Genomic DNA, 27,375 nt, shown 5'->3' with positions numbered 1-27,375 from the left:
GGCCCTCTCTACAGCCTTGAGAGAAAGCATGGCCCTGGCTTGAGACTTCCAGCCTCCAGGGCTGAGGATCAAGTTCTGCAGTTTTAAGTCATCCAGTTTGCAGGAACTTATGGTAGCAACCCTAAAAGACTGCTACAAACAGCTATGTTATGAGATCAGAGAGAGAGAAGGAGAGAGAGAGAGACAAAGGGGGAGAGAGAGAAAGAATAAACCTTAAGACCAACAAGTTGCCGTGGCACATGCCTGTAATCCCAGGCACTAGGAGGCTGAGGCAGGAGGATCACAAGTTAAAGGCCAGCCTGGTAGCTTAGTAGAGACTGTGTCTTGAAATAAAATAGGAAAAGGCTGGGGTGTGGCTCAGTGGAAGAGCGTTTGCCTAACCGTGGGAGGCCCTGCGTTCCATCCCCACTAGTGGAGAAAAAAATAGAAGTTAAAACAACAAATATTGTTAGAGACAAAATAGAAAATTTTGTAATGACAAAAAGGACCAGTACACTGGAAAGATGTGACAACTATAAATATCAGTGACCTTGGCAGCAGAAGTAAGAGGGAAGCATGAAATCCAACAACAGACGGTGTGGACCTCAGGCCCCCTTCTAGACAATCAGCGGAAGGGCTGGCTCATCAGCTCAGTGCTGTCAGGAAAGCGTCCCCCCACATACGCAGAACGCTCGCGGGGGGGGGGGGGGACAGGACACACATGCTCTTCAGACACACTTGGAAGACTTCCTTGGACCACATACAATGACATGCAAGTCCCGATGTATGTGAGAGAGCCAATTGAGGCGTTTCCTCTGACCACAGTGGATTTACATTACAAACCAACCACAGCAGAAAGAAAATTTGAAAAATTCTTTAACATTTGAAAATATGTAATAACCCATGAAACGGAACAGCTTGTACTCAGAGAGGAATCATCAACAGGTTTGTAAAGTGGACCCATGTGCCGGGAGATGGCCCTTTGCAACCAGGAAATGAACATCCTCATTCAGTGGGATGGCCCCACTCTGCAGACCTGCTTCCCCTCCAAGAGTGCTGATTTTAATCCATCGTGAACATGTGCCAGAGTTCACTGTGTGCCTGCCACGTGCTAGGCCTTTGATGTGTCATTTAGTCTTCGTGATTGTCACACATCATAATTCCATTCTTCAGAGAGAGACTTCAAGGCTCAGAAAGGTCAAGCAACTTGTTTGGAGTCACACAGAGAAAAATTTGCAGAGCTGGGATGCTAGAAGGGACCGGGGTGCCATAATCCCCTTCTAGGGACATCTCCAGTGACCTAAGGACCTTCCACCAAGCTCCACTTCTTAAAGGTTCCACCACCTCCCTGTGGCACTGCCCTGGGAACCAAGCTTTGTGCCCAGGGGCATTTAGGGGACATTCTAAAGCCAAACTGTAGCAGCCCATAAATATTAGTAGAGTATGTGAAAGGAGCCTTTGCTAAGGTCAACCTATCAGAGAAAGGCAGACAGAACATTCTCAACTACACCCTTCCTTTTTTTTTTTTTGGTACTGGAGAGAGAACCCAGGGGGCCTTCACCTCTGAGCCACATCCCCAGCCCTTTTTATGTTTTATTTTGAGACAGGGTTTCACTAAGTTGCTTAAGGCCTTGCTAAGCTGCTGAGGCTGGCCTTGAAATTGTGATCCTCCTGTTTCAGCCTCCTGAGCTGCTGGGATTACAGGCCTGTGCTAATAAACTCTTCCTTTTGGAGAGTGTCTTTTCCTAGCTTAACTTCCAATTGGTACAAACTCATCAGCTCTTTACAATTGGAACCTTCTTTTTTCTTCATCAAAAGGTTTTTAATATTTATCTTTTTTACCTTTAGGTGGACACAATATCTTTATTCTATTTTTATGTGGCGTTGAGGATCAAACCCAGTGCCTCGCGCATGCTAGGCGGGCGCGCTACCACTTGAGCCACATCCCCAGCCCATCCAAAGATCTAAGCACTTACCATGGGACAGGCTGTACATGAGAAGCTAAAATATATCACTGAAACCATGTGGCCCTTGACCTGGAGCAAATGAAGGCGACAGCAGTTACGTTGAGGTTAGCACAGTGGTTCTGGGGAGAGAGGAGGGTGAGGAGACCTTTGTCTGCAGAGCTCAGGGATCAAAGACTCCACTGGAGCAGGAGGAGTCCCACCTCCAAGATGCATAAGAGTGATCAAGACCTCAGGCTAACCCAAGAGTCAGCTGTCACATCCAGTGTCCCTGGGAGGTAGGAAATGCTGGCTAACAAATGGTATTGATTAATAGAGATTTTATGACCCATGCATTGCATGGCTCGGCAATTTTGGAAGTGTTCATACATATTCTACATGAAGCTCCCTCTGACATACTACAATTTGACCTTGATGATGATGGGCACCTGGGGCACCCTGGTGGAGGGAGTGCGGCACATGCTGTGGGAAGACTGAATGAGAATTTTGGTTTCCATGAGTCACCGCAGCTTGATGCATTCTGGCCTGAGTGGATGTTGTGTTCTATAAGATAGAGTGGTAAAGGGGATTGGGGAGGGTTGGCGAGGCCCAGGACAGCACAGAGTGCAGCCAGAGGCAGCTTCAGTAACAGGCATGAGATGATTGGGACGGTGTTAGGGACGATGAGGGAAGAACGATTCTGAGTTGTTAGGTGTCTAGGACGCTCAGAGGAGAGGAGGGGAAGAGGCAGTTCAGAATTTGGAGGCTTGCTTCTTCAGAACATCATTCTTAGGCCCATGTAAGATAGCTGCAGGGGCTCCTTACTCCAGCCGAGTTTCTCCCCACAGCTGAGTCATGCCTCTGTGAGGTCAAGGGATTTCGCCACCCAGAGACCATACGGTTCCTTCTTTCCAGACTGTGCAAGGAACCTGGAAATCAGATTAACTGTTCAAATAGCCATATCTATTCCTGGACCTGCATGGACTTCTTCCCTAGGTCTGTTCTCTCAAGGGTCAGTGGCCTTACAAGACCTGAGCCCTGGCAGAAGGCACTTGGTGGTAGGAGGTGATGGGAGGTGGAGTGACGTGACCTTAACAGCCATTAATTCAGGTCACCAAACTAGGTGGTAAGAGGATGAAGAAAAGACAAGCAGACACACAAGTAGAGAAAAAGCTGAGTCCCAGTTGTTGTTTCACTAACAACCCTTGGCACATTTATCATATACGTTTTAACATCAAAAGAATTTATTGTGAGAAAATTTCTTCAAGGTTAACAGAACCAAAGTTGAGGCTATAAATAGCCCAGTTAGAACTATCAGCTTGCACCCATAATTCTCTACCCCTAGGCATCTGGCATTTGAACCTAAGGTCATGAACTGATAATTCCATGGCTGGCATGGAATCATCCTCCGTTTGAACAGGGTGTCACCATAGCAGCTGGACAGTCTCAAATCAATGCCTCTGCCCAGAGAATTCCCAGGAGGGGCATCACTTCTGTCGCTGGACAGTTCAAAAACCATAATTCATTCCCTGCTCCCAACACCTCCTCCTTTTTTATTTTTTTAAGCACAAGTGATGGGCTATTATTTGAAATTCTCAGGTGTCTTCTTGGAAGATGAAGCATCCTATTGGTACAACACAAAAGAGAATTAATAGTAAACCCATAATTCCAAAAGTGTACCCTATTGAACGTTTTAATATATTCCAAAGATTAAAACCATTTAAGTCATTAAGTATCTGTTCAGCAAGCCACACAAGATCCACGAGATCATTCCTGCTTTCCTGAATATCCTGGATGTGATGATGTAATGCCATAAGGTCTAGATGGTCATTTCTCTGCCAAATGCCCATTAGATGCTTTTAACTTTTTCCCTAGCCCAATGGGAAATGTTAAAATTTGCAGATGTAACACAAACAAATTTTTAGCCAGCATGGCATCAAAGCTATTGTCTAAATTTGAGAACAGCAAGCTCATTTTCCACATTTATGATAGTAACTTCCAAAGCATTTAGTTTAGTCTCAATCTTTTCATCAATACTTACATGATTCTGTAGGGCTTTGGAAGTATTTTGACCTAAATTATTAATAAAGTGAGCATTTTTAATGCATATATATTTTTTTCCAGTTCTCTTTACTTTTACTTTTCCAGAAATGAAAACATAAGGAGATTGGATACAGGCCTGCAGGCCATAGCAGGGGAACTGGTCAGTTAAGGGGCTGCTGGTATAGTTGATGAAATCTAAGGTAGATATTAAATGCCACAGGTATTTTTGCATGCCACCATCACGGAAGGAAGGTCAGAACATTACTAACAAAGCCTCCAGGAGTCATAGATTCCTGATGTAGTTGTCTGTCCATTCTGCAGGACCAATCCAAGACACATTCACTACTGCCAGGGACTTTATGTTGCACTGGCAAAGTATTAGCACGTTCCATCCATTTAGGAAAGGTACCCAATTCTCAAGTTGTATGATCGGGCAGTAAGGTATTGGTGGATGCTCTATGGGAAACACTGTTGTAGTTGGACACAATGCCTTTATTTTATTTTTTTATTTTTATATATTTTGTGTGGTGCGGAGGATCGAACTCAGGGCCTTGCATGTGCTAGGAGAGTGCTCTACCTGAGCTGAGACACAATCCCAGCCCTGTGTATTAATTTTTGACTTGTGTCTGGGGAGTCAAGACTTGTGTCTTCCCTCTCTTGGGCCCTTTTTCAGAAGCCTATAGGAAGAGCTGCTTTTTTCATATCTATTTCTGTAGCATGCTCCATTCCAGAAACTCCACACAAGACCTTTGGCCCTGTAGATTAGGAACTCTCTTCTTAAAAGAGAAAAAAACCCTGCTGGGCACAGGGCATGAAGCAGGAGGATCTCAAGTTCAAAGCCAGCTTCAGCAATGGTGAGGCGCTGAGCAACTCAGTGAGCCTCTGACTCTAAGTAAAATACAAAATAGAGCTGGGGATGTGGTTCAGTGATGCAGTGCCCCTGAGTTCCATCCCTGGTACCACCCCTCCTAAAAAAAGGAAAAAGACTTAGATAACTTTAGCTGATTGTATGAGTTATATATAACCAGTTTAGATTCATACAAACTTTTGAAATTTATCTCTACAAATCTTTTGTAATTTAATTAGACATTTATTAACTTTTACCTTACCAGAAAAAGACTTTTTTTTATCCAAAAACATTTCCCTTTACTTTTTATATTAAATTATATTTCATACCTAAAACCTTTTTATATTTCTTTCCTAGTTACTAATCTCTTTCCAAATTCATATTTTGAAACAATCCTTATGAAATTCTTCAATTTAGACAAATAACTTTAATAAGATGAATTACTTTTGCTTTTATAGTACTTTAATTTAAACCCAACTGAAACCTCTCACACTCTGTACATAAATCACACCTGACTGAATCTTAACTCTTACAACCTTGTTTTTAGTAAAGATACAGAAACAAAGCCATCTCAAACCTTTTTCCCATTTACCAGATGTTTCCTCTAACAAACATATTTATGATTAATCCCATTTATGTTAAATTTAATTTACTCATTTTTAACTGTAAAAGCCAAGATATTGAACAAATGTACTTAACAGTATTAACCATCTCTTTCCTGTTGAAGAAATATCCTAGAAGCAATGAATATTACATTTTAGAGATATTATAGAAACTAATACTTTATAAGTTTTCTGACCACCTAGAAAACATGAGTTAGTAATTTTAAAGACATCTTGATTTTTATCTGCTTACTCAATTCAAACTGAAATTCTTTTTTTAAGTTATATAAACTAAAAAATATTTGGATCCATTTATTTTAATTTAGGAGTGCTCTTTAACTATACATTAATTTTGATACCCTTTACATAATATATAGATACAAACACATATGTAGACACAACAACACAATACACAGGTGTGCACACATACACAAAACACACAAAGAAGAAAAGACTGTGTAACTTTGTGTAAGCGGAGCTCCACAGACGGGAGGCAGTGTTAGGGATGTTGATCAAAGCCGCTACTAGAGTTAGCCTGTTAGAAATCAAAATAGAGCCTATCAGACTTTCACACTGTGACTTCAGCACAGGGCAGGCCTGCACAGTTGAAATGCCAGGTGTAAAATCTAACAGCCATGGTGGACTCTGAAATCAGACTTTCAGATAGCAGCTTTTCTACACTTTCATGAGATGGATTGAGAGGATCTCGTATGGAGGACCACAAAGTGAAAGTAGCCATGGGATCTCATCTGGTCCCTTGGCTGTGTACCTGTCACACAGCTGTTTACCAAGTCTATCCCAGGTCTCTGAATTTACCACTCCCTCTTTAAAAAAACAGGGGTAAATTTCAATAACTAATTTTAAAACTGTGACAACTGTGCCTTCCCTGATTTCAGCATAGACTTGAGCACAGGCTAGCAACAGAGAGATCCCTTTCTTTGGATCCTAACTATCCCATGTTTATCCTAACTCTCCCAAGCTATATATAAACCTGTTCCCCTCCTTCCTTTATCTGACACAGCTATTTTTTAGGAGCATCCCACTCACCTGACAAATGAAAAGTTCCTGTGAATGTCCAGTTTCCCGGTTTGAGTGACAATGGCCACAACCTGCAAGGATATTAATTCAGGTAACCGAATCTGGTGATGAGGGGATAAAGAAAAGACAGACAGACACACAAATAGAGAAGAAGCTGGGTCCTGGTGCTTCACTAACAACCCTGATAGAGAACCAGTGGCCATGAACAAGCTCAGCACATTTATTCTATAGGTTTTAACATCAAAGGGATTTATTGTGAGAAGTTTCTTCAAGATAAACAGAACTGAAGTTGAGAGTAAAAACAGCCCAATTAGAACTATCAGCTTGCATCTACCATTCTCCACCCGTGGGTAGCTGGCCTTTGAACTTAAGGTCAAGAACTGATAATCCCGCAGCTGGCATGGAACCTCCTTTTGCACAGAGCATCACCACAGCAGCTGAGCAGTCTCAAGTGTCTGCCTTTAAACAGGGAGTCCCCAGAAGGGGCATCACTTCTGTCACCAGGCTGCTCAAGAACCATAATTCATTCTCCTTTCCTGACAGTGGAGCTTGAGTTTCCTGGCTCTGCTGTCCCTATGCATGCATGCAACCCTGCTGTGTGGAACAGAGTCAGGGAGAGAGGAAACAGGGTGGGCAGGAACCAGGGCCATGTCTTCCGGGATTACCGAGTTCTGGCGTGGAACTCCTATGAGTCTGAGAATTCCAAAACTCCTGGTCCCCCAGGTCATCCTTATAAAAGTGTATTTAGAAGAGGAAGGAAGGTAGACATTTTCTTTAATTCCTTGACTTGGTTTGAAACTTTGAGATATTTATGGTGGACATTTAGCTGCGTGGTTCACCTTTGTACTCTTGCCCTGTAACTGTGAGATGAGGATCTGCTTTCTAGTCAAATATATTCCTTAGTTTCTTAGTACAACTCTTTTCTAAATCTTCTCTTTGCTGAGGGCCTACATCTAGATAAGTACCCAAATTACTTCCTTTGTTAATTTGGCTTGTCAGTTTTCAAAAATTATTCATTTGCCATTTCTCTTATACACCAGGCCAATCCTTTGTTGGATGCTGGGTGGATGGACACACGCCAGGCCTCTCATCCTGCTCTGTGGTTTTCCTTTGCCTTCTCTTGACAGTGTCTCTTGAGACATGAAAGTTCTAATTTTCAAGGTTTCCAATCCATCAAAATTTCCCTTTATCCCTAGCTTTTTGTGTCTTTTTTTCCCCCAGGAGAGTTATGAAATTGTATTAATAGCACTCAAAGAAAGAACATTAAAATAAAATATATATCTTAGCTAGTATTCTAGTTTCCTAGGACTGCTATAACAAACACATATTGGGTGGCTTAAAACAAAACAAAACAAACCAAAACAAAACAAAACCTCTTTTGGTTCTGGAGGTTGGTATTCAATATCAGGGCAGCCTCGGGACCTTGCTCTGTGACCACGGGGACATGGGTCTCTTTACACTGATCTATTTCTTTGAAATCCTGCTTCCTGAATTACTATATCTTTATATTTATTTATCTATTTGTTTAAATTTATTTATTTTTGGTACCAGGGATTGAAACCAGAGGCACTTTACCACTGAGCCACATCCCCAGCCCTTTAATTTTTTTTTTTTTTTTCAAAGACAAGGTCTTGCTAAGCTGTTTAGGGCCTTGCTAAGTGGCTGAAGCTGGCTTTGAACTTTCAATCCTCCTGCCTCAGCTCTGGAGTCTTTAGGATTACAGGCGTGAGCTACTGCATCTAGCAATACCTTTATATTCAAATTCTATAACTTTTGTGGATTGGTGTCTGGTAGCCTTCCTTCAGCCTGCCTTTCCTATTTTTGTTCCTTTGAATTTCTATATGAGCTTTAGAATTGTCCTGTCAATTTCTGTGGAGAGCTCTGCAGAGATTTTGCTTGAGTTGCACTGCAGATCCATTCAGCAAGAATGGACAGACAGCTTTAACAATTTTGAGTTTTCTAATCATGATCATAGTGTATGTTTCCTTTATTTTATTCTTTAAATTCTTTTGTCACATTTTGTAGTTTTCAGTGTAGAGTTCTTGCATAGTTTTCATTAGTAATCTTAAGTATTTGACATTTTTTGATGCTACTATAAATTGTATCTTTAAAATTTTTCATTTTCTATTTCTTTGTTGTTGACAGAAATACAATTAGTGTTTATATATTGGCCTTATGTCTATCGACTTAAGATTTGCTGTGTATATATAACCATGTCATCTTTGAAAAATAACAGTTTTTTTTTTTTTTAAATCTTGTCTTATTGGGCTGGGGTTGTAGCTCAGCGGTAGAATGCTTGCCTCACGTGTGTGAGGCACTGGGTTTGATCCTCAGAACCACATAAAAATAAATAAATAAAAATAAAAATATTGGGTCCACCAAAAAAAAAAATCTCTTTTTGACCTGGCTACTTGATGCTATTGTAAAATGGAATTATTTTCTTAACTTCCTCTCTGAATTGTTCTTAAACTTTGCTAAATTTGCTTATTAATGTTAATGTTTTGGGGGTATCTGTATAGTCTTCAGGATATTTTTAGTTTTTTTTCTATATATATGTCATCTACAAATGAATCAATCTCTTTAACAGATATGAAATTATTCTGATTTCATATTACTTTTTAATCATTTTTGGTAAAGTAGGGTTTTCCATAGAATTTGTCTGTTTTGTCCAAGTTATTAAATTCATTGGCAAGAATTATTTATAGTATCTTATTTTAAACATCATTAGGATCTCTAGTGGGTTCCGCTTGATATTTTAGTACTGATTATTTGCACTCCCTTTCTTTCTTTCCTTCTTGCTGGGCTGTGAATGGTTAACAATTTAAGTAGTCTATTTTTTTTTTTTGAGAGAGAGAGAGAGAGAGAGAGAGAGAGAGAGAGAGAGAGAATGAGAATTTTCAATATTTATTTTTCAGTTTTTTGCGGACACAACATCTTTGTTTGTATGTGGTGCTGAGGATCCAACCCGGGCAGCACGCGTGCCAGGCGAGCGCGCTACCACTTGAGCCACATCCCCAGCCCAAGTAGTCTATTTTTAAATTTTATTTATCTATTTACTGGTAGTGCTGGAAATTGAACTCAGGGCTCACGCTTGTTAGGCAAGTGCTCTATCCCTAAAAATAGGGTTGTTGTTTTTTTCCTTTTGGCTTTGTTGTTTTATTTTTGGAATATCTGTTTCTTCATTCCTGGTTTCTTTCCACTTATTTTGGGTGTGATGTTGTCGTCCTCTTTCTAGTGTCGTGAGAGTGTTGCTTGAACGACTGACTTTCAGTCTTCTTTTTCTAACATTTGTGCTTCAGGCTACACATTTTCATTTAACCATGGCTTTAGCTGTTTTGATGTCATAATTTTATTATCATTCAGTTAAACAATATTTTCTTATACTATTGAGATTTCTTCACTTAATATAGGTTATTTAGAAGTATATTACTGAATTTCCTAGCCATTTAATTCCACTGTTTTTAGAGAAAGTGTTTAGAATTATCTCAACCTGTGGAGATTTTTCAAGGTTGTGTGTGTGTGTGTGTGTGTGTGTGTGTGTGTGTACTGGGGATTGAACCCAGGGTGCTTTACCACTGAGCTACATCCCCAGCCCTTTGTACTTATTATTTTGAGATAGGCCCTCACTAAGTTGCTGAGGAGCATGGTAAGATGCTGAGGTTGGACTCGAATTTATAATCCTATAGCCCCAGCTTCTCTAGTGGTTGGACTTATAGGTGTGTGTCACTGTAACTGGCTGTTGAAGTTCATTTTAGGATCAACCAAAGAGCCAATTTTGGTAGAATCCTTGTGTGATAGTAAAAGCAAATGTGACTCCATTTTGTTTTGTGACTCCATTCTGTAAAACAACCATGCCAAGGAAAAGGGTCATGACTGGGGCAAGATGTTCTTTTCATTTTGCTATAGAAACCTTTAAGAACACGGAACTACCTAATGGGGCGTTGTTTCTGTAAACAGGGGAACGGGGCTCTGTTTCTATAACTGGGGTGACTGGGCTAACTGTGATTGGTTAGGCTTCCCACCACTTGACTGCACTCTCCCGCTTCTGTAACCTGGCTTGCTTGCATTGGCTGAACCCCCAAACATCCCTTTTGCGGTTTTCAGCCTTATAAGGAATGCCCTTGTAATTGTTCGGGGCTTATCAGGGGAACAGCTTTATGTTCTGGTCAGCCGCCACCGGTGTGCTCAATAAAGGCTTGATTCGATTATATGTGAGTGGTCTGGAAGTCAGTTTATGAAATCCCAGGATGAAGCTTTAACTATAACATTTGCATCTTTTTGTTTTGTTGTTATTGTGGTTCTGCATTCGGAAGAAGGCGGCATGCTCTAATTTTAAGGTTCAGAAGAGGAAGTAAAGCATATTACTCCTCTTGTATAGCCAGAGAGCCAGGCCTAATTCAAGGGGCTGCTGGAAGTCAAAGACTCAGACAGACAGGGTCTTCCTCTTTGTAGGATAGTAAGATAGCTACATGTTGTGGCACACAGTCTTCCATCTGAGCAATTTCAGCTGTAAAAATTAAATTAAATTAAATTAAAAAATTGGTTTTTCTTTGCTCCAAATCCCACAAAGAATCAGATTGTCCAGATTTGGATCATGTTCTTATGCTTTACCATCTACTATGGCAGAAAGGGATGGAGTAGCCCTGTTGAACTGGGAGATTGCCTTTTCTGTGCCCATAATGGACTGTGTTCATCTCTCCAGAGTCTCATAAAGTCCGGAGGGGAAAAGATTAATACTATTATCTAGCAAAGGGGATAAGGAACGCTGTCCCCAAATTAAAACTAAAACAAGTATAAACAGTGTTCACTATAAAAGATAGGTGAGAAAAAAAAGAGAACCACTGGATTGAGGGTCCCTGGCGTTGCTAGGGAGACCATGGCTGTGGAGTGGCAGAGAAGCCAACTATTAGAGGAAAGAATGTGGCCTTCGGTGACAAGCAGCAGGTATGGCTTATCTTAGCATGAGGTCCCCCAAAAGGTGATCCTGGACCAAGGACTTAAAAGCAAGGAGATATCTATGGAGGAGCAAGTGGGGTGGTGAGTTAGGGAAAGGAAGGAAGCCAAGAGAAGTGCATTGGACAGCTGTGGACAGCAGGGGCTGAATTCTGTAGATACCTTGAAATACAGTCCAGGAAATGCGCCTCCTGGCAGCATATCCTGCCGGGGTGAGGACGCCAGTGCATTGTCAACCCATTCTTCTCCTGAGGGATGGAAGGATGAGAGGGAATTTAAGCACCCGCACTCTGGGTTGCTGCTTTTGCGCACCGAGCAAGCTCCCCAGGGTCAGCGAAAGTGCACAGATTAGAATGGTTTTGCAAAGTGAGCGAATGTGGGCCGAGCTGGGGGAAGGAGGGTGCTTTTACAGAATGCTCGGTAGATACTGTGAACGCGGGGAGCACAGGAGGTTCTTTCTCTAAAGCAGAATAACAGCTCTGTGAGGCACAAGGCTGGGGTAGGTCATTCACGAGGGAATATGGGCACGTTTGCGGAAAACCTGATAGTCATTGTCCTCTCTGACCCTCAAATGCACCAAAATCGGTTTCCTAAAAGTAGCTTAGACAAGGCGAGGTCCGAAATAGGGAAGGCTCATGGCCCACGCTGGAAGGGCAGGTCAGGAACGGGTCCAGGACTCCCTGAAGCCTGTTAAGGACTGTTTCCACCAGTGGACGCTGGGGTCACCCAGGCCCCTGGGCCGTGCGACTATCGGGAGGTCTCAGAACATGAAAACAGCGCTCTACCCCAACTAAGCAAACAGTACCGCAACGCTCTGGGTGCTCTAGTCGTTGAGCGGAGAGGAAGGGGAGTGCTGCTCACTCGGACACAGGACAGGGCCCAGCAACTTTTTTTCACTCATAAAAGTCCCTGTGAAAGAGGTGGCGCAGCGGGGGAACTCTGCAAGGGGGTCTTCCGCTGGCACCACCTGGCTGTGGTCTCGGCTCGCTCGGCTCGGTGCACCCCCAGGGCACCCCCACCGGCTGGCCCGGGGCTGGGGGCGCGGCCTGCAGGCGCCGAGCCGGCCGCGCGGAATCACGGGGAGGAGGCGGGGCCGCGCGGCGGAGGGCGCGGCGTCCCGGCGGCGCTCGCCACTTGAGGGGACGCGGGCGCCGGAGGAGGCGCCGCCTGGGCCCGGGAGGCGCGGCCCGAGAGCAGCGCGGCGCCGGGGGCGGGCACCGTCCACGCGGAGCCGCCGCCTCCGCCGGCTCGTCCTCGGGCGGCGGCCTGGGGCCCGGGCGCGCGGCCTCGCCATGTACACCTTCGTGGTGCGCGACGAGAACAGCAGCGTCTACGCCGAGGTCTCCCGGCTGCTCCTCGCCTCCGGCCACTGGAAGAGGCTGAGGCGAGACAACCCCAGGTTCAACCTGATGCTGGGCGAGAGGAACCGGCTGCCTTTCGGGAGACTGGGTGAGCCTTCCCCGTCCCCGTCCCCGCCCCCGGCCGGGGCGCGCTCCACAGCCGGGGCCAGCGCTTTTGTTTTTAAGGTCGCGAGTCTCCCTTCCGTGCGGCTTCCCGGGCTGATCCCGGGCGGATCCGCCAACGCCCGCGCTCCTTCTGAACGCCCTCCGCTCTCCTGAGTCCCATTCGGAGGGACTCGCGGTGCGGTTCCGCTACTCCTGACAATGACCTGTCCCTGCAGCACGGGGGCTGCCGGCCGCTGGTCCCCGGCTCCCGGGCTCCCGGGCCCGATGCCTCGGGTCGGGCAGGTTGGCGGAGCTGAGCGCAGGGCACGCGAGGCTGCGCAGGGCACGCGAGGCTCCGCAGAGCTGGGAAGTCTCCTTGCGCGTCTCCCACGGAGGACTCCGCCCCGCCTGGTGTGGGCGTGGAAGCGGGCCCTGAAGGTGCTGGAACCTGGGGTTGTACCCGCGCAAGGCTCGGATAACAGGCAGGGAGGGCATTCGGAAAAGCCTTTTGGATTCGAAACCGGAGCTTCAGAGGAGACCCTCCCCCAGGGAAAGCTGGAGGATAGTCTGAATTTAGCGAAGGCTTCACCAAAGAACGTGTTTTTACAGTTGTGCATTGAATAAAGGTTTTAACTAGAGGCTTGGTTCCCCTCCATCTCTGCCGGGAGGGAATTGCCGGTTTCACGTGGTGGAAGCCGGCTTGGCACCACCCTGTCCACCTACTCTCCTTAGGAAGGGACAGGAGTGAGGGGAGGACCAGCCGCTCCTTTCCAAATGACGTAATCCAGAAGTTCTCCGGAAGGTGCACTCACATCCCGGGGACCTGAGCATCTGCTCGTGACCTGCTCACTGCACAGTCATCTGGGAAGGGCTCTCTGGGTAGCTGTGTTCCTGGCCAGAACTCACCAGGGATGGGGGTCAGTTGTACTCCAAGGATAGAAGGGGAGAATTGATACCGAGAAAAACGAGGGCCAACCAAAGGGAGCGGTGTTCCTTCCATGTTGGGGAGAGGAGAGGGTTTTCAGAAATAGGTTGAGTGGACAGAGAATGGAAACAGGCCACTTGGAGTTGACTGGCCATTGGTGAACTTACTAGAGGATTTGGGTGAGGCAGTGTTTGAGAACCAAACTTGTTGAGGCAATGCCTTTCTGAGTTTTTTCTTTGAAAGAGTGCTGGGGACAACTTTCCATTGCCATGCAGGTTTGTAATGAAGAATGGTGACTCCATGGAAAGGCTGACAGGAGCCCCCCAGAAATCTAGGATTACAGAGAGTGTGCTTGGAGAGTCCTTCCTGTTAAAGGATCTCCTCAGGAACCCTTCCTCAAAAAAGGGGGGTGGGGTGGGAGAGGTAATGTTCATGTGGAATTATTTCCCTGAAAGAGGAAAGGAAACAAATGCTTCTAGTCGAGAAGTTACTTCCAGTGGACTTTGTCCACTGCCCTTCCTGCCTTCCTTTCTTCTTGTGCTTGGTGGTGTCTGGCTGTGAAAGCTTAGATGGAGTCTTAATATGGACGACAGTCAAAGACAGCACTGCCCAGGTGGAGGTGGGGCAGTTGGCATAGCTGTGGAGCTCATGCCCAGCTAGGAGGTGAGAAGCAGAAACCTATAGGTCTCGAATCTTACATAGGCACCATAGATTCAGCAGGTGATCAGCAAATATTTGGTTTTTATGGGAAACCAAGGAGCTTCAGGGGTCAGGTAAGGGCTCAGGGCCCTGGGCATGTGGAGAAGGCCATGCAGGGAGAACGAGGGTCTCTCTGCCACAGGGAAACACTGAAATTCAAGTAATGCCTGACACTTTTGATTTGGGCGTATGCCATTCTCTGATGAATCATTGCCTCTGACATCAACTCATAATGCCTTTATTCCATCTTACCTTCTATTATAGGAAATGCAATGCATTTTGTTAATAAGTAAAATTTAAATATGCATGTACAAATTTATTTTTTTGCAGTACTGGAATTTGAACCCAGGAGTGCTCCACCACTGAGCTATAACCCTAGCCCTTTTTATTTTTGAGACAAGGTCTTGCTAAGTCACCCAGGTTGGCCTTAAACTTGTCTTCCTGCCGCAGCCTCCAGGGTCGCTAGGATTATGGGCATGTGCCACCATGCATGGGTTATTAGGATTTTAAACAAAACGAAGCAAAAAATTTTTTGAGTTTCTTTTTTCCCACTTTTTTAAAAAATTGGTGCGTATTGTTGTACATCATGGTGGGATTTGTTGTTACATATTCACACATGCACACAATATAACAATATAATTTGACAAATATCATTCCCCAGTATCCCCTAAAAATTAAGTAAAACTGTGTTTTTATTTTTATCCTTTCAGTTCTAATTTCATAGAGAAGGGTTGTGGTAATGAGAACTGTTGAGAATAAGATCCCTGTGGGATGAAGCACAGAATGAAGTTCTTACTTCTGACATTCTGACATGGCCTGCCCACCACCTCCCTCTACCTTCTGGTGCCTTCCAGAACCTGGCAGAGACCAGCATGCTTGAGACTAGCAGTATCACAGTTCTGTGCCTTCTCTGACGGTTGTAGAAAGCAGGGCTGGGGAGGTGCAAAGCATGACTCCTAAAGTAGCTTCTTGTATTTAGAGATTGCAAGTCTTCACGTTAAGCCGGAAGAGGAGCGTAGTAAGACCAGGGAGAGCTGAAGAGAAAATACCCAGCATGCTCCACTCTAACAAGAAAAAACAAAGGTGGCCGTGGTCTTCGTAGACCTGCAGTATTGGTGTATAGCATCCCCTGGGGGAGGGCGAGTGGCCAGAAGGATACTGAGAGAAAGACCCTCAGGGACAGAGAAGCCAAACTATTCCATTTCTAACAACCAGAGTTGAAATGAAAAGCCGGGCATGCCCCTCCTGGCCCCCATCTGGCCTGCTGGTGCCTGGCCGTCACTCCCCACCTGTCCAGGCCCCCCTTTGAGCCTGCTCTTTCCTTGCAGGTCACGAGCCCGGGCTGGTGCAGCTGGTGAATTACTACAGGGGGGCTGACAAACTGTGTCGCAAAGCTTCTTTAGTGAAGTAAGTGTTCTTCCATTTTCAGTGTTTTACATAAATGTCTTTGGCTTCAAACACTCATGCAAAAACGTGGGATTATTTAAAGGGTGAAAATGCTTTTACTATTCAAAAAGTCCATAAATACCAGTTCTGAAGCTTCTTGTAGGCTTGCGTTTCGAGGGGTTGTGGCTGTGGGGTTTGGTGAAGCCTAGGGTTCCTCAGGTGAGGCTGCCTAGGAGCACGGCTGACTCGTGGCTTCCTGCAGAAGTGATTTCTTGGGGGCAGGTCCTCAAGTCACACCCCTAGGAAGCCAGGGAGCAGGACAGGGCAAGCTGAGAGGCAAGCAAAGATGCGGTTTCAGCTGTGTCACCCTGGGACTGTGGAGCAAACGGCACCTCAGAGTTGGCACATCTCAGAGCAAGGACGCTGGGCTTGTGGGCTCCAGCCTCTGTTTGGGGGAAAGGTGGGGGACATAGCTTTCCAGGTTTTTCTGGGCAGAGACTCATCCCTGGAGAAAGGTGTGCATCACCCTCCACAGCCCCCCTCCCAGCAGCTAGGGCCTTGCAGAAAAGAGATCTGGGCAGGTGTGAGAGGAGCTCTTCCACCTGGATCCTGAGCAGTGGGTTACGACTGGACACCACGGGAGCAGGTTTGTAAAGTGGAGGGAGCCAGTGTCATATGATGATTAAGATCCAGGGTGGGCAGCATGGGTTTTAACCCAGCTCTGATTGGTGTGGTCAGATCTTATCCCTCTTGGCCTCCGTACCATGCTCATGAGGCAGTGGTGAGGGTTAAATCAGGTGACACACGTGGAGTATATGTCATTCAGTGACCAGGTACATTGTGTGTCTTTGACTCTGTGCCTTAGTTTTCTTCCCTGTAAAATGGGTATACTGATAGCAGCGACTTCAGCATTGTTATGAAGGCTTTGAAGGATGCCTGTCGCGTGGTTCACAATACGTAAGTGAGAGTTCTTATTACTCCTTGGTATGGCTATTATTGCTGTCATTAGAGCAGAATACTGGCTTTGGGCCCTACAGTCAAGGCTGGAGTAGATCTCCAGGCTTTCCATGAAGTAGTAAACATAGATATGCAGCCAAACAGAGCTGTGATAGTTTTCTCTAGCAATTAAGGTAGAATTTGTCCTTTAAAAGTAGGAAGAAGAATACACTGTAAAAAGTAGCATTCTGGCTGGGTGTGATGGCACACGCCTATAATCCCAGCAGCTTGGGAGGCTGAGGCAGGAGGATCACCATCTCAACGCCAGCTTCAGCAACTTAGCGAGGCCCTAAGCAACTCAGCAAGACCCTGTCTCTAAATAAAAAGTAAAAAGGGCTGGGTTGTAGCACAGTGGTAAAATGCCTCTGGGTTCAATCCCTGGTACCCCCCAAAAAAGTAGTGTTCTGCATATTTCACATTTAGCAGCTGCAAGGCGTCAGTGAGTACAGGGCTGGAGTCGTGACCTGGTCCAAGGTGGTATCGTGACCTTGGAGAGCACTGTTGCTGTGAACCCCAGTGTCCAGCGTACAACGTGGACAATACCCGGTGTCTGACCCTTGAGGTGTGTGCCATGACTGTGGTGGCACCTTGTACATGGTGACAGGACGTTTGCAGTCTGGGGACTGCCCCCCTTACCAGCTTCCTTCATCCCTCAGGGGTCCTGCCAGGGCCGGGGTGATTCCAGGAGGTCTTGGTTCCTTTTGTCTGTCTTCCCTGGTTTTTTGTGACTTAACAGGACCCCAGAGAGTCAGACTGCACTCTCCCTCATTGTACAGGACAGATTAGCAGCGCAGAGAGGTCAGCTTTCTTGACCAAGGCCACATCCGTGCGGGTTAAGCCAGGATGTTCTGATCAGTATTAATGGGCTCCACGAACAGCATGACTAGGAGTCCCTCAGGGCTGCCCAGAGCCTGGATGGGGCTCAGTGCTGGACCAGCGAGGGCCTGCTTCTGGCTTCTCTCCCTGCAGGGAGTGTCACATTCATCAAGGTCATAGTCCCAGGGCCTGAGGGGCGTCCCTTCTGCTGGGAGGTGGGAGCTTTCTTTTCCTGGGTGAGCATTACTCCCTTGTAGACCTGCGTAGCCTTCCCTTGTGACTGCTCCCCAGTGGGCTGCTGAGGGGGTGCAGCCATGCAGAGGTCTTCCTGCAGGCCTGCTCTCCTTCTGTCCATCAGAAATGGAAGGCCAGCCACACCTGTCACTTAAACTTCCCAGTAGCCACGTTAAGTACAAAGAACAGGTGCAGATTAATTAGTAATCTTTTTATTCAACTAACTAAATCCAAAATATTGGGCTGGGGGTGTAGTTCAGTGATGGAACACTTGCCCAGCATGTGTGAGGCCCTGGGTTTGATGCTCAGCATTGTAAATCAAACAAACAAATCCAAAAAGTTGTCCTTTTTGACATGTTACTAATACAAAAAACATTGAGACTTTTAAAAAAAAAATTCTGAGTGTTTAAAATCTGATGTGTATTTTATCTTTGTAGCACAACTTAACTCAGTCACTAAATTTTCAATGGAGACCCTTGATCTGCATTGAGGTTGCATAAGAATTTTATGATTGAAAAAGTAGATATACATACTAAAGTTGTTCCCATGGACATAGAAGTTTTTAGGAACTGAATTGAGCTCTAAAAAAACATTTTAATATTCATACACGCCTTGAGAAAAATGGATTGATCTTATTTAGAACTGATTTGACTTTGAGGAAAAAAAATATATCTTTTGCAAAACTAGGTCTATCCCAGTTGAGCAAATTCACCAACTTGCATCAGCTCAGTATTATCACACTGGATTTAAAGGGGGTACTGAATATAATGAAGAGTTTATCAGTATCAACAAAGTTTTCTTCAATTTTCTGTTTTTTTTATTTTGAAGCCAATTTTCTTTTATAATTTTTTAATATTTATTTTTTGGTTATAGGTGAACACAATAGCTTCATTTTATTTTTATGTGGTGCTAAGGATCAAACTCAGTGCCTCACACATGCCAGGCAAGCTCTCTACCTCTGAGCCACAACCCCAGCCTTGAAGCCAGTTTTTATAATACTATTATAATTGAAACCTGCATCTTGTCATGTAATAAAAACATGTAAAATCATTATTATTAACTTGTTCTATGAAGTTGGAACATGAATTATAATACCTGCATAGGGGGATCAAAACCAGGTCTTTTCCTTGCCTTGGAACTGTAATTGAACTTGTTCCTGTGTAGCATGGATATGGGTAATATGAATAATGCTGCCATTTTTTATCTTGGATTTTTGAACTAAATAATGACATGTTGATTGTATATAATGTCAAGCATTCATTTTATATCAAGAATATTTGAATCAGAGATAACTGTACAGTAAATCTTTGTAAAACTCTTTCATCTCACACATCATCAAACAGAGAGTATTGGCAGAGAGTTTGGTATCATTAAATTCTTTGTCTTCTGTTTCTTTCAACAGTTCCATGAACTGGTGAATCATTGTAACATTTGCAAGTATATTCTGAACCATTCCAACAACTGTATCCACAATACTTTTTATAGAGTCTGCTTCAGAAAACTGAGAAAACAAATGTTTTCTATATGCATCATACAGTAGCATGAAGTGAAAAAGGCAACAGTTGAATGCCTATAATCCTAGTGACTTGCTGCAGGAGGATTGAAAGTTTGAGGCCAGCCTCAACAACTTAGTAAAACCCTATTTCAAAATAAAAAATAAAGAGAAAAGGAGCAGGGTATGTGGCTCAGTGGGTAAGTTCCTCTGGGTTCAATTCCCAGTACCAAAAAAAAAAAAAAAGCAATCTAGTTGTAAAATTCTTTGACTCTTTTTTTTTTAATATTCGTTTTTTTAGTTATAGGTGGACACAGTTTCTTTATTTCACTTTTATGTGGTGGTGAGGTTTGAACCTGGTGCCTCACGTGTTCTAGGCAAGCACTGAGCCACAACCCCAGCCTTCTGTGGCTCTTTGACAGATGTAAAATATTCAAAAATACTGGCACCATCAGTTTGGTTTCTTTTTTTTCTCTTTAATGTAAGCATGCCCAAAGCATTAATTTAGCAACATCTCACATCACAACTTACCTAAAGCTAAGAAAAATGCTTAATTTTTTTTCAAATTTTGAGTCAGTCTTTGATATTGTTTGCTAGAAAGAGCTTGTTATCTGTGGCCAATTCTGGCTGACCTGAAGATATTTTACTTTCATAAAATATCTTTTAAAACTTTGCCTTAAAATAATTTTTTTCACCATATTTCTGTCTAAAGTGGTTTTCCTTTTGTGTTAGAATCCAGGCCATTTTATACTTGACCGAAGTTATAAGCTCAGAGCTTCATGCTATGTCCATCTACACCTAAAAAATAAATAAATAAATATTTTTTAAGAAGTTTCAGGGACTGGGATGTATATAGCTCAGTAGAGGCCTTATATATATTCTTAATTTTTTTTTTTTTAATTGAAGCCAGGCATGGTGGCACACGTCTGTAATCCTAACAGCTGGGGAGGCTGCAGCAGGAGGATCACAAGTTCAAAGCAGCCTCAGTAACTTAGCAGGCCCTAAGCAACTCAGTGAGACCCCATCTCTAAATAAAATATAAAAAGGGCTGGGGATGTGGCTCAGTGGGTAAGCACCCCTGGGTTCCATCCTTAGTACAAAAAAATGTTTTTTAATTGTTGAAAAAAAATTTTTTTGTTGCATATTTATGACTTTTGCCACTATTATTCTAGTTTGACTATTGAGAGAAAAATGTTCACCAAATTCAGTATTTGTTTGCTGAAAATGTCTCCCTAGCAAAGCAAACTGCTTTTCACTTGACTGTGCCATCGCCTGGTGTAGTGGCCATCCATTGTGAATTTGTCACACCTGCTTCCAGTCCTTTGTCTTCACTGTCCTGGTCATTGTTCTGCCTTCGGGGTCCCTGCTCAGTTTTGCATCAGAAGAATGCTTTTGCTTTAAATTTAAAAATTAGTCTGGACTTATTTTTAGTTAAACAAATAATAATTTTTATTTAGAAAAATAATTGCCCCTTAGTTACTGATTGTCCTTTGCACAGTAGCTCCTGCTGTCTGTGTCAATAGCACGTGGTCACGTCTCATCAGTGCACAGAAGAAAGTCACTTCAACTGAGTAGGTCCATTGTCCCTGAACAGAGCAGTGTTGTGTGTGTGTGTGTGTGTAATACTAGGAGTGACACATGGGCCCGACATGCACACAGCAGTTTAGTCAAGGGAAATGTCATCCTGCCACCTCAGCAAAGTGCTGCTTAATGGAAAAATACTTTATGATGCATCCATTTTTAAATTAAAATTAAATGCAATTTTTAATTCTGTTCCTGAGTCACGCCGCCTACATTTCAAATGCTAGTGACCACCTTACAGGACAGTGTAGTTTCAGACTTGAGTATTTGGTGAGTTTATGTATTTATTTTTATCATTTTTGTTCCTTTGGGTTCAAGTAACTTACAACTTCTGTTGCCTTTAACTTTAAAATTACTTTATCTATCTATCTATCTATCTATCTATCTATCTATCTATCTATCTATTTATTTATTTATTTATTGTGTACCAGGGATTGAACTCAGGGGCACTCAGCCACTGAGTCATATCCCCAACCCTATTCTGTATTTTATTTAGAGACAGGGTCTCACTGAGTTGCTTAGCACCTCACTTTTGCCGAGGCTGGCTTTGAACTTGCGATCCTCCTGCCTCAGCCTCCTGAGCTGCTGGGATTACAGGAGTGCACCACTGCACCCGGCTAGAATGACTTTGTTTTTAATGTTAATTTAACTGTTCTTTTCATTTTTTCTGCTGTTGCTCACAGGCCGGGTTTTGTAGGTGAATCATAATATAGGCTGAACAGGAACAGTTGCTGTAGACAGAAGGAGGCGCAGTTTAGGGGGGCCTCTGGGCCCTGGTTCCTGGGCTAGGGGAAGGCTGGGCAGTTTAGGCTTGTGTCCTACCTGGTGCTGGCTACTTGCTGCTCTCGGGAGGGGACTCCTCTGTGACCCAGTTCCTCTTTTGTGAAGTGGATCCTGGTGCCTCTGACCTGGGAAGCCGGCAGTGGGAAGCTCTTGGTAAGACCCTGTATCTGTTCAGGGCCTTGCCCAGGGCGGGCCTTTATCTTCTGTGGGGGTGTGTTATTTTGGGACTGAGAGGCATGTTTCATTGTGTCCCCTGTCCTGTGCCCCATTAGAAGGATTCCTTCTTTATTCTGTCACTGAAGTGAGGCTGAGCTAAAAGCAGGAAATAAAGGACTTAAAAATAGTCTTTAGCTATTCAGAGTCCCAAGCAGAGACGGAGGCCAAGACAGTAATTTTACTAGTTGTTTGACTTTTCTTCTGTCCCCCACTTCAGTTTTTGGTGTTGGTCTGGCTCAGTCCCAACCTGTTTGTTGAAAAGGTGTTTTATTCAGAGTTAGGTCAAGTTGGGTGTCCTTAGAAATCCCTTTACTGCCCAAGTTCTGGGCAGTAAGCCTCCTCGCCCATATTTGGGATTGAACCCAGGACTAGGCAGGTCCTCTGAGGCTGAGCTATAAACTCAGCCCTTTTTATTTTGTGTTTGACCAGTTGTCCACGCTGGATTTGGACTTTTTCTCCTCCTGCCTTAGCCTTCCAGGTAGCTGGGCTTATAGGTGTGTGGCACTGCACCTGGCCGGCAGGAGGTCCTGTGGATGCACTGGGCACACCTTTACTATTGCATGTAATAGGTGCAGCATGGTAGAGGTCTGTCCAGGGAGGCCAATAGGAAGTGGAGGGGTAAGGAGGAGACCAGGCCATGGCTTGACTCCTTGGAAACCCCTGAAGGGAACGCAGTGTCTTTTCTGTACAGGGTGACAGCGGGCACTAAGAAAGGAGCCTGACCCTCTGTCCTCTGCTAGGCTGATCAAGACAAGCCCAGAACTGGCTGAGTCCTGCACCTGGTTCCCCGAGTCCTATGTGATTTACCCAACTAATCTCAAGACCCCAGTTGCTCCAGCACAGAATGGAATTCAGCCACCCGTCAATAACTCCAGGACGGATGAGAGAGAATTCTTCCTGGCTTCCTATAACAGAAAGAAAGAGGACGGGGAGGGCAACGTGTGGATTGCAAAGTCATCAGCAGGTGCCAAAGGTGAGTTGGCCTGGCCGTCCCCTCTGTTCCTCTGTACTGGCACTTGAGATTCTAATGACACACTCAGGTGGATGCCTAGTCAGATCTGAACTCGGGGCCCATGGACCACATCTTGTTTTAAATGCCCGTTTGTGTGGTAGTGCCTTCTAAATCCTCTCTCTGCTCCAGGACTTCCCTTGAAGCTCCTGATGCCGTGTCACCCTCTCCATCTCTAAGTGGCATTTCCAACTTGTCTGATACAGAACTCCTTGTGTCCTGCCCAGCTCCGCCCTCCCGGCCTGCTCCTCTTTTGTCCCGTCTTCTTGATGTTTGTCCACTGATCACTCTGCGGCTCTTGGGAGCCCCAGAGCCAGCTTCACCCTTGATATCTAAACCTAAAGCGTTAAGTCTTGCTAGTGCAACCTTCAGTTTGGACTCTGGATCAGGCTTCTTCTTGCCATTTCCACTGTTCCCACACTAACTCAAAGCTGCCATCCTCCCAGGCTCTAATTGCAGTGCCCATCCGCAGCCAGTTCCCCCAGACAGAGGGATGTTTCACAAACGTAAATCTGATCAGGTCACTTCCTGACTTACCAGCTGGCTTCCTAAAGCAATCACAGTAATTCCAGGTCCCTGATGGCTGCCCACGCCACTGCACATGTCCCCATATCTCTGATCTCACCTCCTCCTATTCTGGGCCTTGCTCACTGTGTTGTAGCCACAAAGACGGCCTCATGTCCCTCAGATGCTCTAAATTTGTCTCGGGGCCTGGATGTGCTGACGTGGATTATTTGGTTTCTGAGCTCAGCTGTTGCCTTGCCAGAGAAGCCTCTTCCGTCTAAATAGCCTCTAGCCCATCACTTCCTGTCTCCCCATCCAGCTCTATAATACATAACCTGCCCGTCTCCCCCAGCATAGTACAAACACCGTACCCACAGCTCCTGTTGGTCTCCATCCCTCCTTGCAGTCGCTCCGTAGTGTGTGTTGAATGACTGCCTAGGAGGGCTGAGGTTTGTGATTTCAACTCAGGCTTAAAGTAGAGGCAGCTTCCAAGGCAGCAGGCACATCAGTGGCCTCTCTGTAAGTACTGTCGTATACTCTTTTAAAAGCCATTCCATTTTGAACTTCCTATTCTTTGGAAGACCATCTGGCCCTTGGTCCTCACTCCTGTCCCTGGTCCAACCGACCTCCCCTTCCTTTCCACCCACCGTGAGGCAGGCAGGCATCACCTGGAGTCTCGTGAAAGAGGGAGACTTGGGCTCTTGCCTCTGTGGGTGCCTCCCCCACTTTTCTGACTCCTTTGCACTGTCTTCTTGAGTACTGTCCCCAGTAAAGGGAGCACTTGGAAGGGAAAATGGTCATCCGTGGTATTCCAGATTCCTCCTGTGGATTTGAACTTGGAGTTAGGATGGCCACTGGGAGGACCTCTGATGGTCCCTTGACCCTCTCTAAGACCAGACAGAGGGACACCATGCAGCAGGGAGAGGTAAAGAGGGGATAAAACGTCTGACAAAGGACTTTTGCTGTGAGTTGAGGAGGTGAGTGGTGTGTGTTAGCTTTGTTTAGGAATCACAGGAGGAACAGATGGTGTCTGTTCTTCTTAATACCCACCATGTGCTTGGTATCATGGCTCAACCTTGAAACCGTGTCCAGTATCAAGCTGCCTCACATCCAGCAGCCCTCTGATCCGAGGTCACCTTCACATCTCTCTGGGAGTTCTGCTCCCTGTCCTCCTGTTCCAGGCCATTCTCCAATGTTTACGTGGAACTTCCCAGACAGAGAGATTATTAAAGCCCACCTCAAACGGTGTCTCGTCTGTGCCCGGCACTGTCTGCCCCGTGCCAGGACAGGAGCTGGCATCCAGCAAAGGTTCAGGATCTGCACCGAGTATGAGAGTGCTTGGCCATGCAGGAATAAGGAGGTGGACGAGGCACATGTGGCTTTTTGCCCTCAAGGACCCAAAGTCTAGTCAACAAGAAGGTTAGTGAGGCATCTATTTCTAGAATTTGAAATAGGAATGGGTCAGGTGGGCAGGGACCATCACTATGAAGCTTCTCAAAGATCCCCCACAAAAAAAGTCCCTTTAGAACTTTTGCACATATAGTGAATAAGGACAGGAATGAGTAAATGATATAAGAAATGAGAAGGCCAGGCACAGGTAGCACATGCCTATAATCCTTGTGGCTCTGGAGGCTGGGGCAGGAAGATCACAAATTCAAAACTAGCCTCAGCAGCTCAGTGAGACCCTGTCTCTAAATAAAATACAAAATAGAGCTCGGGATGGGGCTCAGTGATTGAGTGCCCCTGAGTTCAATCCCTGGTCCCCTGCCTCTGCCTCCCCCGCCAAAAAAAGAAGTGCAGTAAATGCAGGTAACAAGCCCATAGAAACATGCTACACCAGTATCCAAAAATTACTAAATAAATTTAAGTTTTATGTACCATTTTACAGCTGCAAAATAAAAAAAAAACAAAACAAAGTGTTAGTGACACTGTTGCTGAAAGTTGGTAGTGAACTGCTCTGCTGGTGAGAATCCACAGCCCATTGAAAAAGCATGGAACCCCCTCAGGGCCATAAGGACTTCCTGTAATTAGTCCCAGTCATCTCATTCTGAAAGTCTACTCCAAGAAATATTTCATGGGCTGGGGTTGTGGCTCAGCGGTAGAGCACTTGCCTCTCATGTGTGAGACCCTGGGTTCGATCTTCAGCACCACATAAAAATAAATAAACAAAAATAAAGATATTGTGCCCATGTATAACTAAAAAAATATTCAAAAAGAGAAATATTTCATCTGCTGCAAAGACATTTACTACTCTGTTATCTGTAATACCAAAATAAATATTTTTTAGAAGCAAATCCATTGTCTAAGTCAATAAACAAGTGTGTGTGTATTTTTTTTTTTACTTCCGCACAATGGGATGCTTTAGAGCTATTAACATAAGTGTGAAGTTCACATAGAACAGTGGAAATACTGATAACATAAAGTGAAAAAGAATCTGCCATGAGTTCCCTGTGACTGACCAGGCTCTGTCCAGGTGCACAGGAAGGTGATATGAAAAAAAATTAATTAATTAGAATAAAATATGGTTAGCTTTTCAATTTTTTTGTAAAAGTTATAAAACTTACAAAAATATATGTACTGAACTCCTTCCCTTTCCCCTACCATTTTTTCCTAATCTGCCAGCGTTAAGTATATTCGTTTTCAATAAGAAATAGTTTCCATAAGGAAATTGCACAAGGAAAACAAGGTTGGAGCCGATGGGAGGGAAGGGGGCTACCCTGTGCCGCAGAGCATCTGCAGGACGGTCAGGGAAGCGCATTGGGGTGCTCACTCTGGAGGAGGTTTGCTGGCAGGTATGAGGACGGAGCGTGAAGCCTGAACTTGAGAACGGGTAGCTGGAACGAAACTGGAACCAGCCAGTCCGTGTGTGGTTCCTGAGGGAGGTGAGACAGAGTCACGGTTGCAAAAGAGAAGCAGGGCACTTTCCATGTTGCTTTGCAGTTTCTAAGAGCCCAACCAAATGGGGGGACTAGTGACAGAAACAGGCAGTCAAGAATGGGGTGCTCCGAGGAAAGATGGGTCACGGAATTAATGAACAAATGGCATTCGCGTGTACTGAAGGTATCAGATCCACACGGAGATGAGCTATGAATCCAAGGACTGGTGGGATGGCCCTAGAGACCACGAGGGAGCTCAGCAGTGTACAGTCTATGAGATCCACACACAAAAAGACAATTGTGTGGAAACCGAAATTAAAACCGTATCATTTACAGTTACCTCAGAGAAAATGAGGTGCTTGGGTCTCAATTTGACAAAACATCTATAGGTTCTGAATGCTAAAAAAAAAATTAGAAATTCTGGAAGATGCCAAACAGCACCTAAAAAAATGAGCAGATGGAAAGTATGCGTATTTCCAGTTCACTTAAAGAGGACTCATTGTACTATAGTTAGTTATACATCAGTCAATCCTTTTAAATTTCAGAGAAGGCAAAAAGCTTGGGCCACTATCTTGAAGGCTTGAATCCTGCAACTGAGTTGAGGAAGGCTCGCTGTAGTCCTGAAGACGCTGACAGGGCAGTTGAGTTGACTAGAATACCAGCCAATCCTCTATAGGCATCCCCACTGCCAAAACCATGAAGCCAACAGAAATTCTAGGTCTTATGCTGACATTAAGATTCCTAGAGATGTGGTGCCTTATTCGATGGACTACTTTGCATGCACAGGAAATTTTGATAAGCAAAAATTCTTATTCCTGGAAAATTTGATATGTTAGGAATAGATTTACATAGTAAGATGTCAGCAGTTACCATTTTCTGTGTTGAAATATCTGAAAAATATCTTTGAATTTTTCCCACAGATGCCAGATTAAGATGAATAGACTGTTGTTGATTGTGGTGGTGGTGTGTGCATGCGTGTGTTCCACAGTTGTACGAAGTCTCAAGCAC

The 27,375-nt window shown here is 44.7% G+C and overlaps 1 protein-coding gene and 1 long non-coding RNA gene across 3 annotated transcripts in view; one reads left to right on the top strand and one right to left on the bottom strand.

Annotated features, from left to right (window-relative positions):
• Nucleotides 1-3,141: 3,141 nt before the first annotated feature.
• LOC120884812 (uncharacterized) lies at nt 3,142-12,473 on the bottom strand. 2 transcript variants are annotated; one of them, XR_005727170.2, is made up of 4 exons: nt 12,211-12,473; nt 11,568-11,653; nt 6,462-6,523; nt 3,142-3,546 (listed from the first exon to the last, which is right to left on the bottom strand). It is a non-coding gene; the product is annotated as an uncharacterized LOC120884812 (long non-coding RNA). The 2 variants fall into 2 exon arrangements; XR_013428656.1 differs by lacking the exons at nt 3,142-3,546; nt 6,462-6,523 and adding an exon at nt 9,341-10,959.
• A 121-nt stretch (nt 12,474-12,594) lies between these two features.
• Nucleotides 12,595-27,375, top strand: part of Ttl (tubulin tyrosine ligase) — a 33,812-nt gene continuing 19,031 nt past the window's right edge. The window contains exons 1-3 of the mRNA XM_013365162.4: nt 12,595-12,854; nt 15,803-15,881; nt 22,719-22,951. Of these exons, the coding sequence (XP_013220616.3) occupies nt 12,698-12,854; nt 15,803-15,881; nt 22,719-22,951 (469 nt within the window). The 5' untranslated portion in view covers nt 12,595-12,697. The remainder of the gene's footprint in view (nt 12,855-15,802; nt 15,882-22,718; nt 22,952-27,375) is intronic.

Source organism: Ictidomys tridecemlineatus, chromosome 12 (genome assembly GCF_052094955.1).
Source record: "Ictidomys tridecemlineatus isolate mIctTri1 chromosome 12, mIctTri1.hap1, whole genome shotgun sequence".
Taxonomy (NCBI): domain Eukaryota; kingdom Metazoa; phylum Chordata; class Mammalia; order Rodentia; family Sciuridae; genus Ictidomys; species Ictidomys tridecemlineatus.
This window is presented reverse-complemented; position numbering and strand designations above follow the sequence as displayed.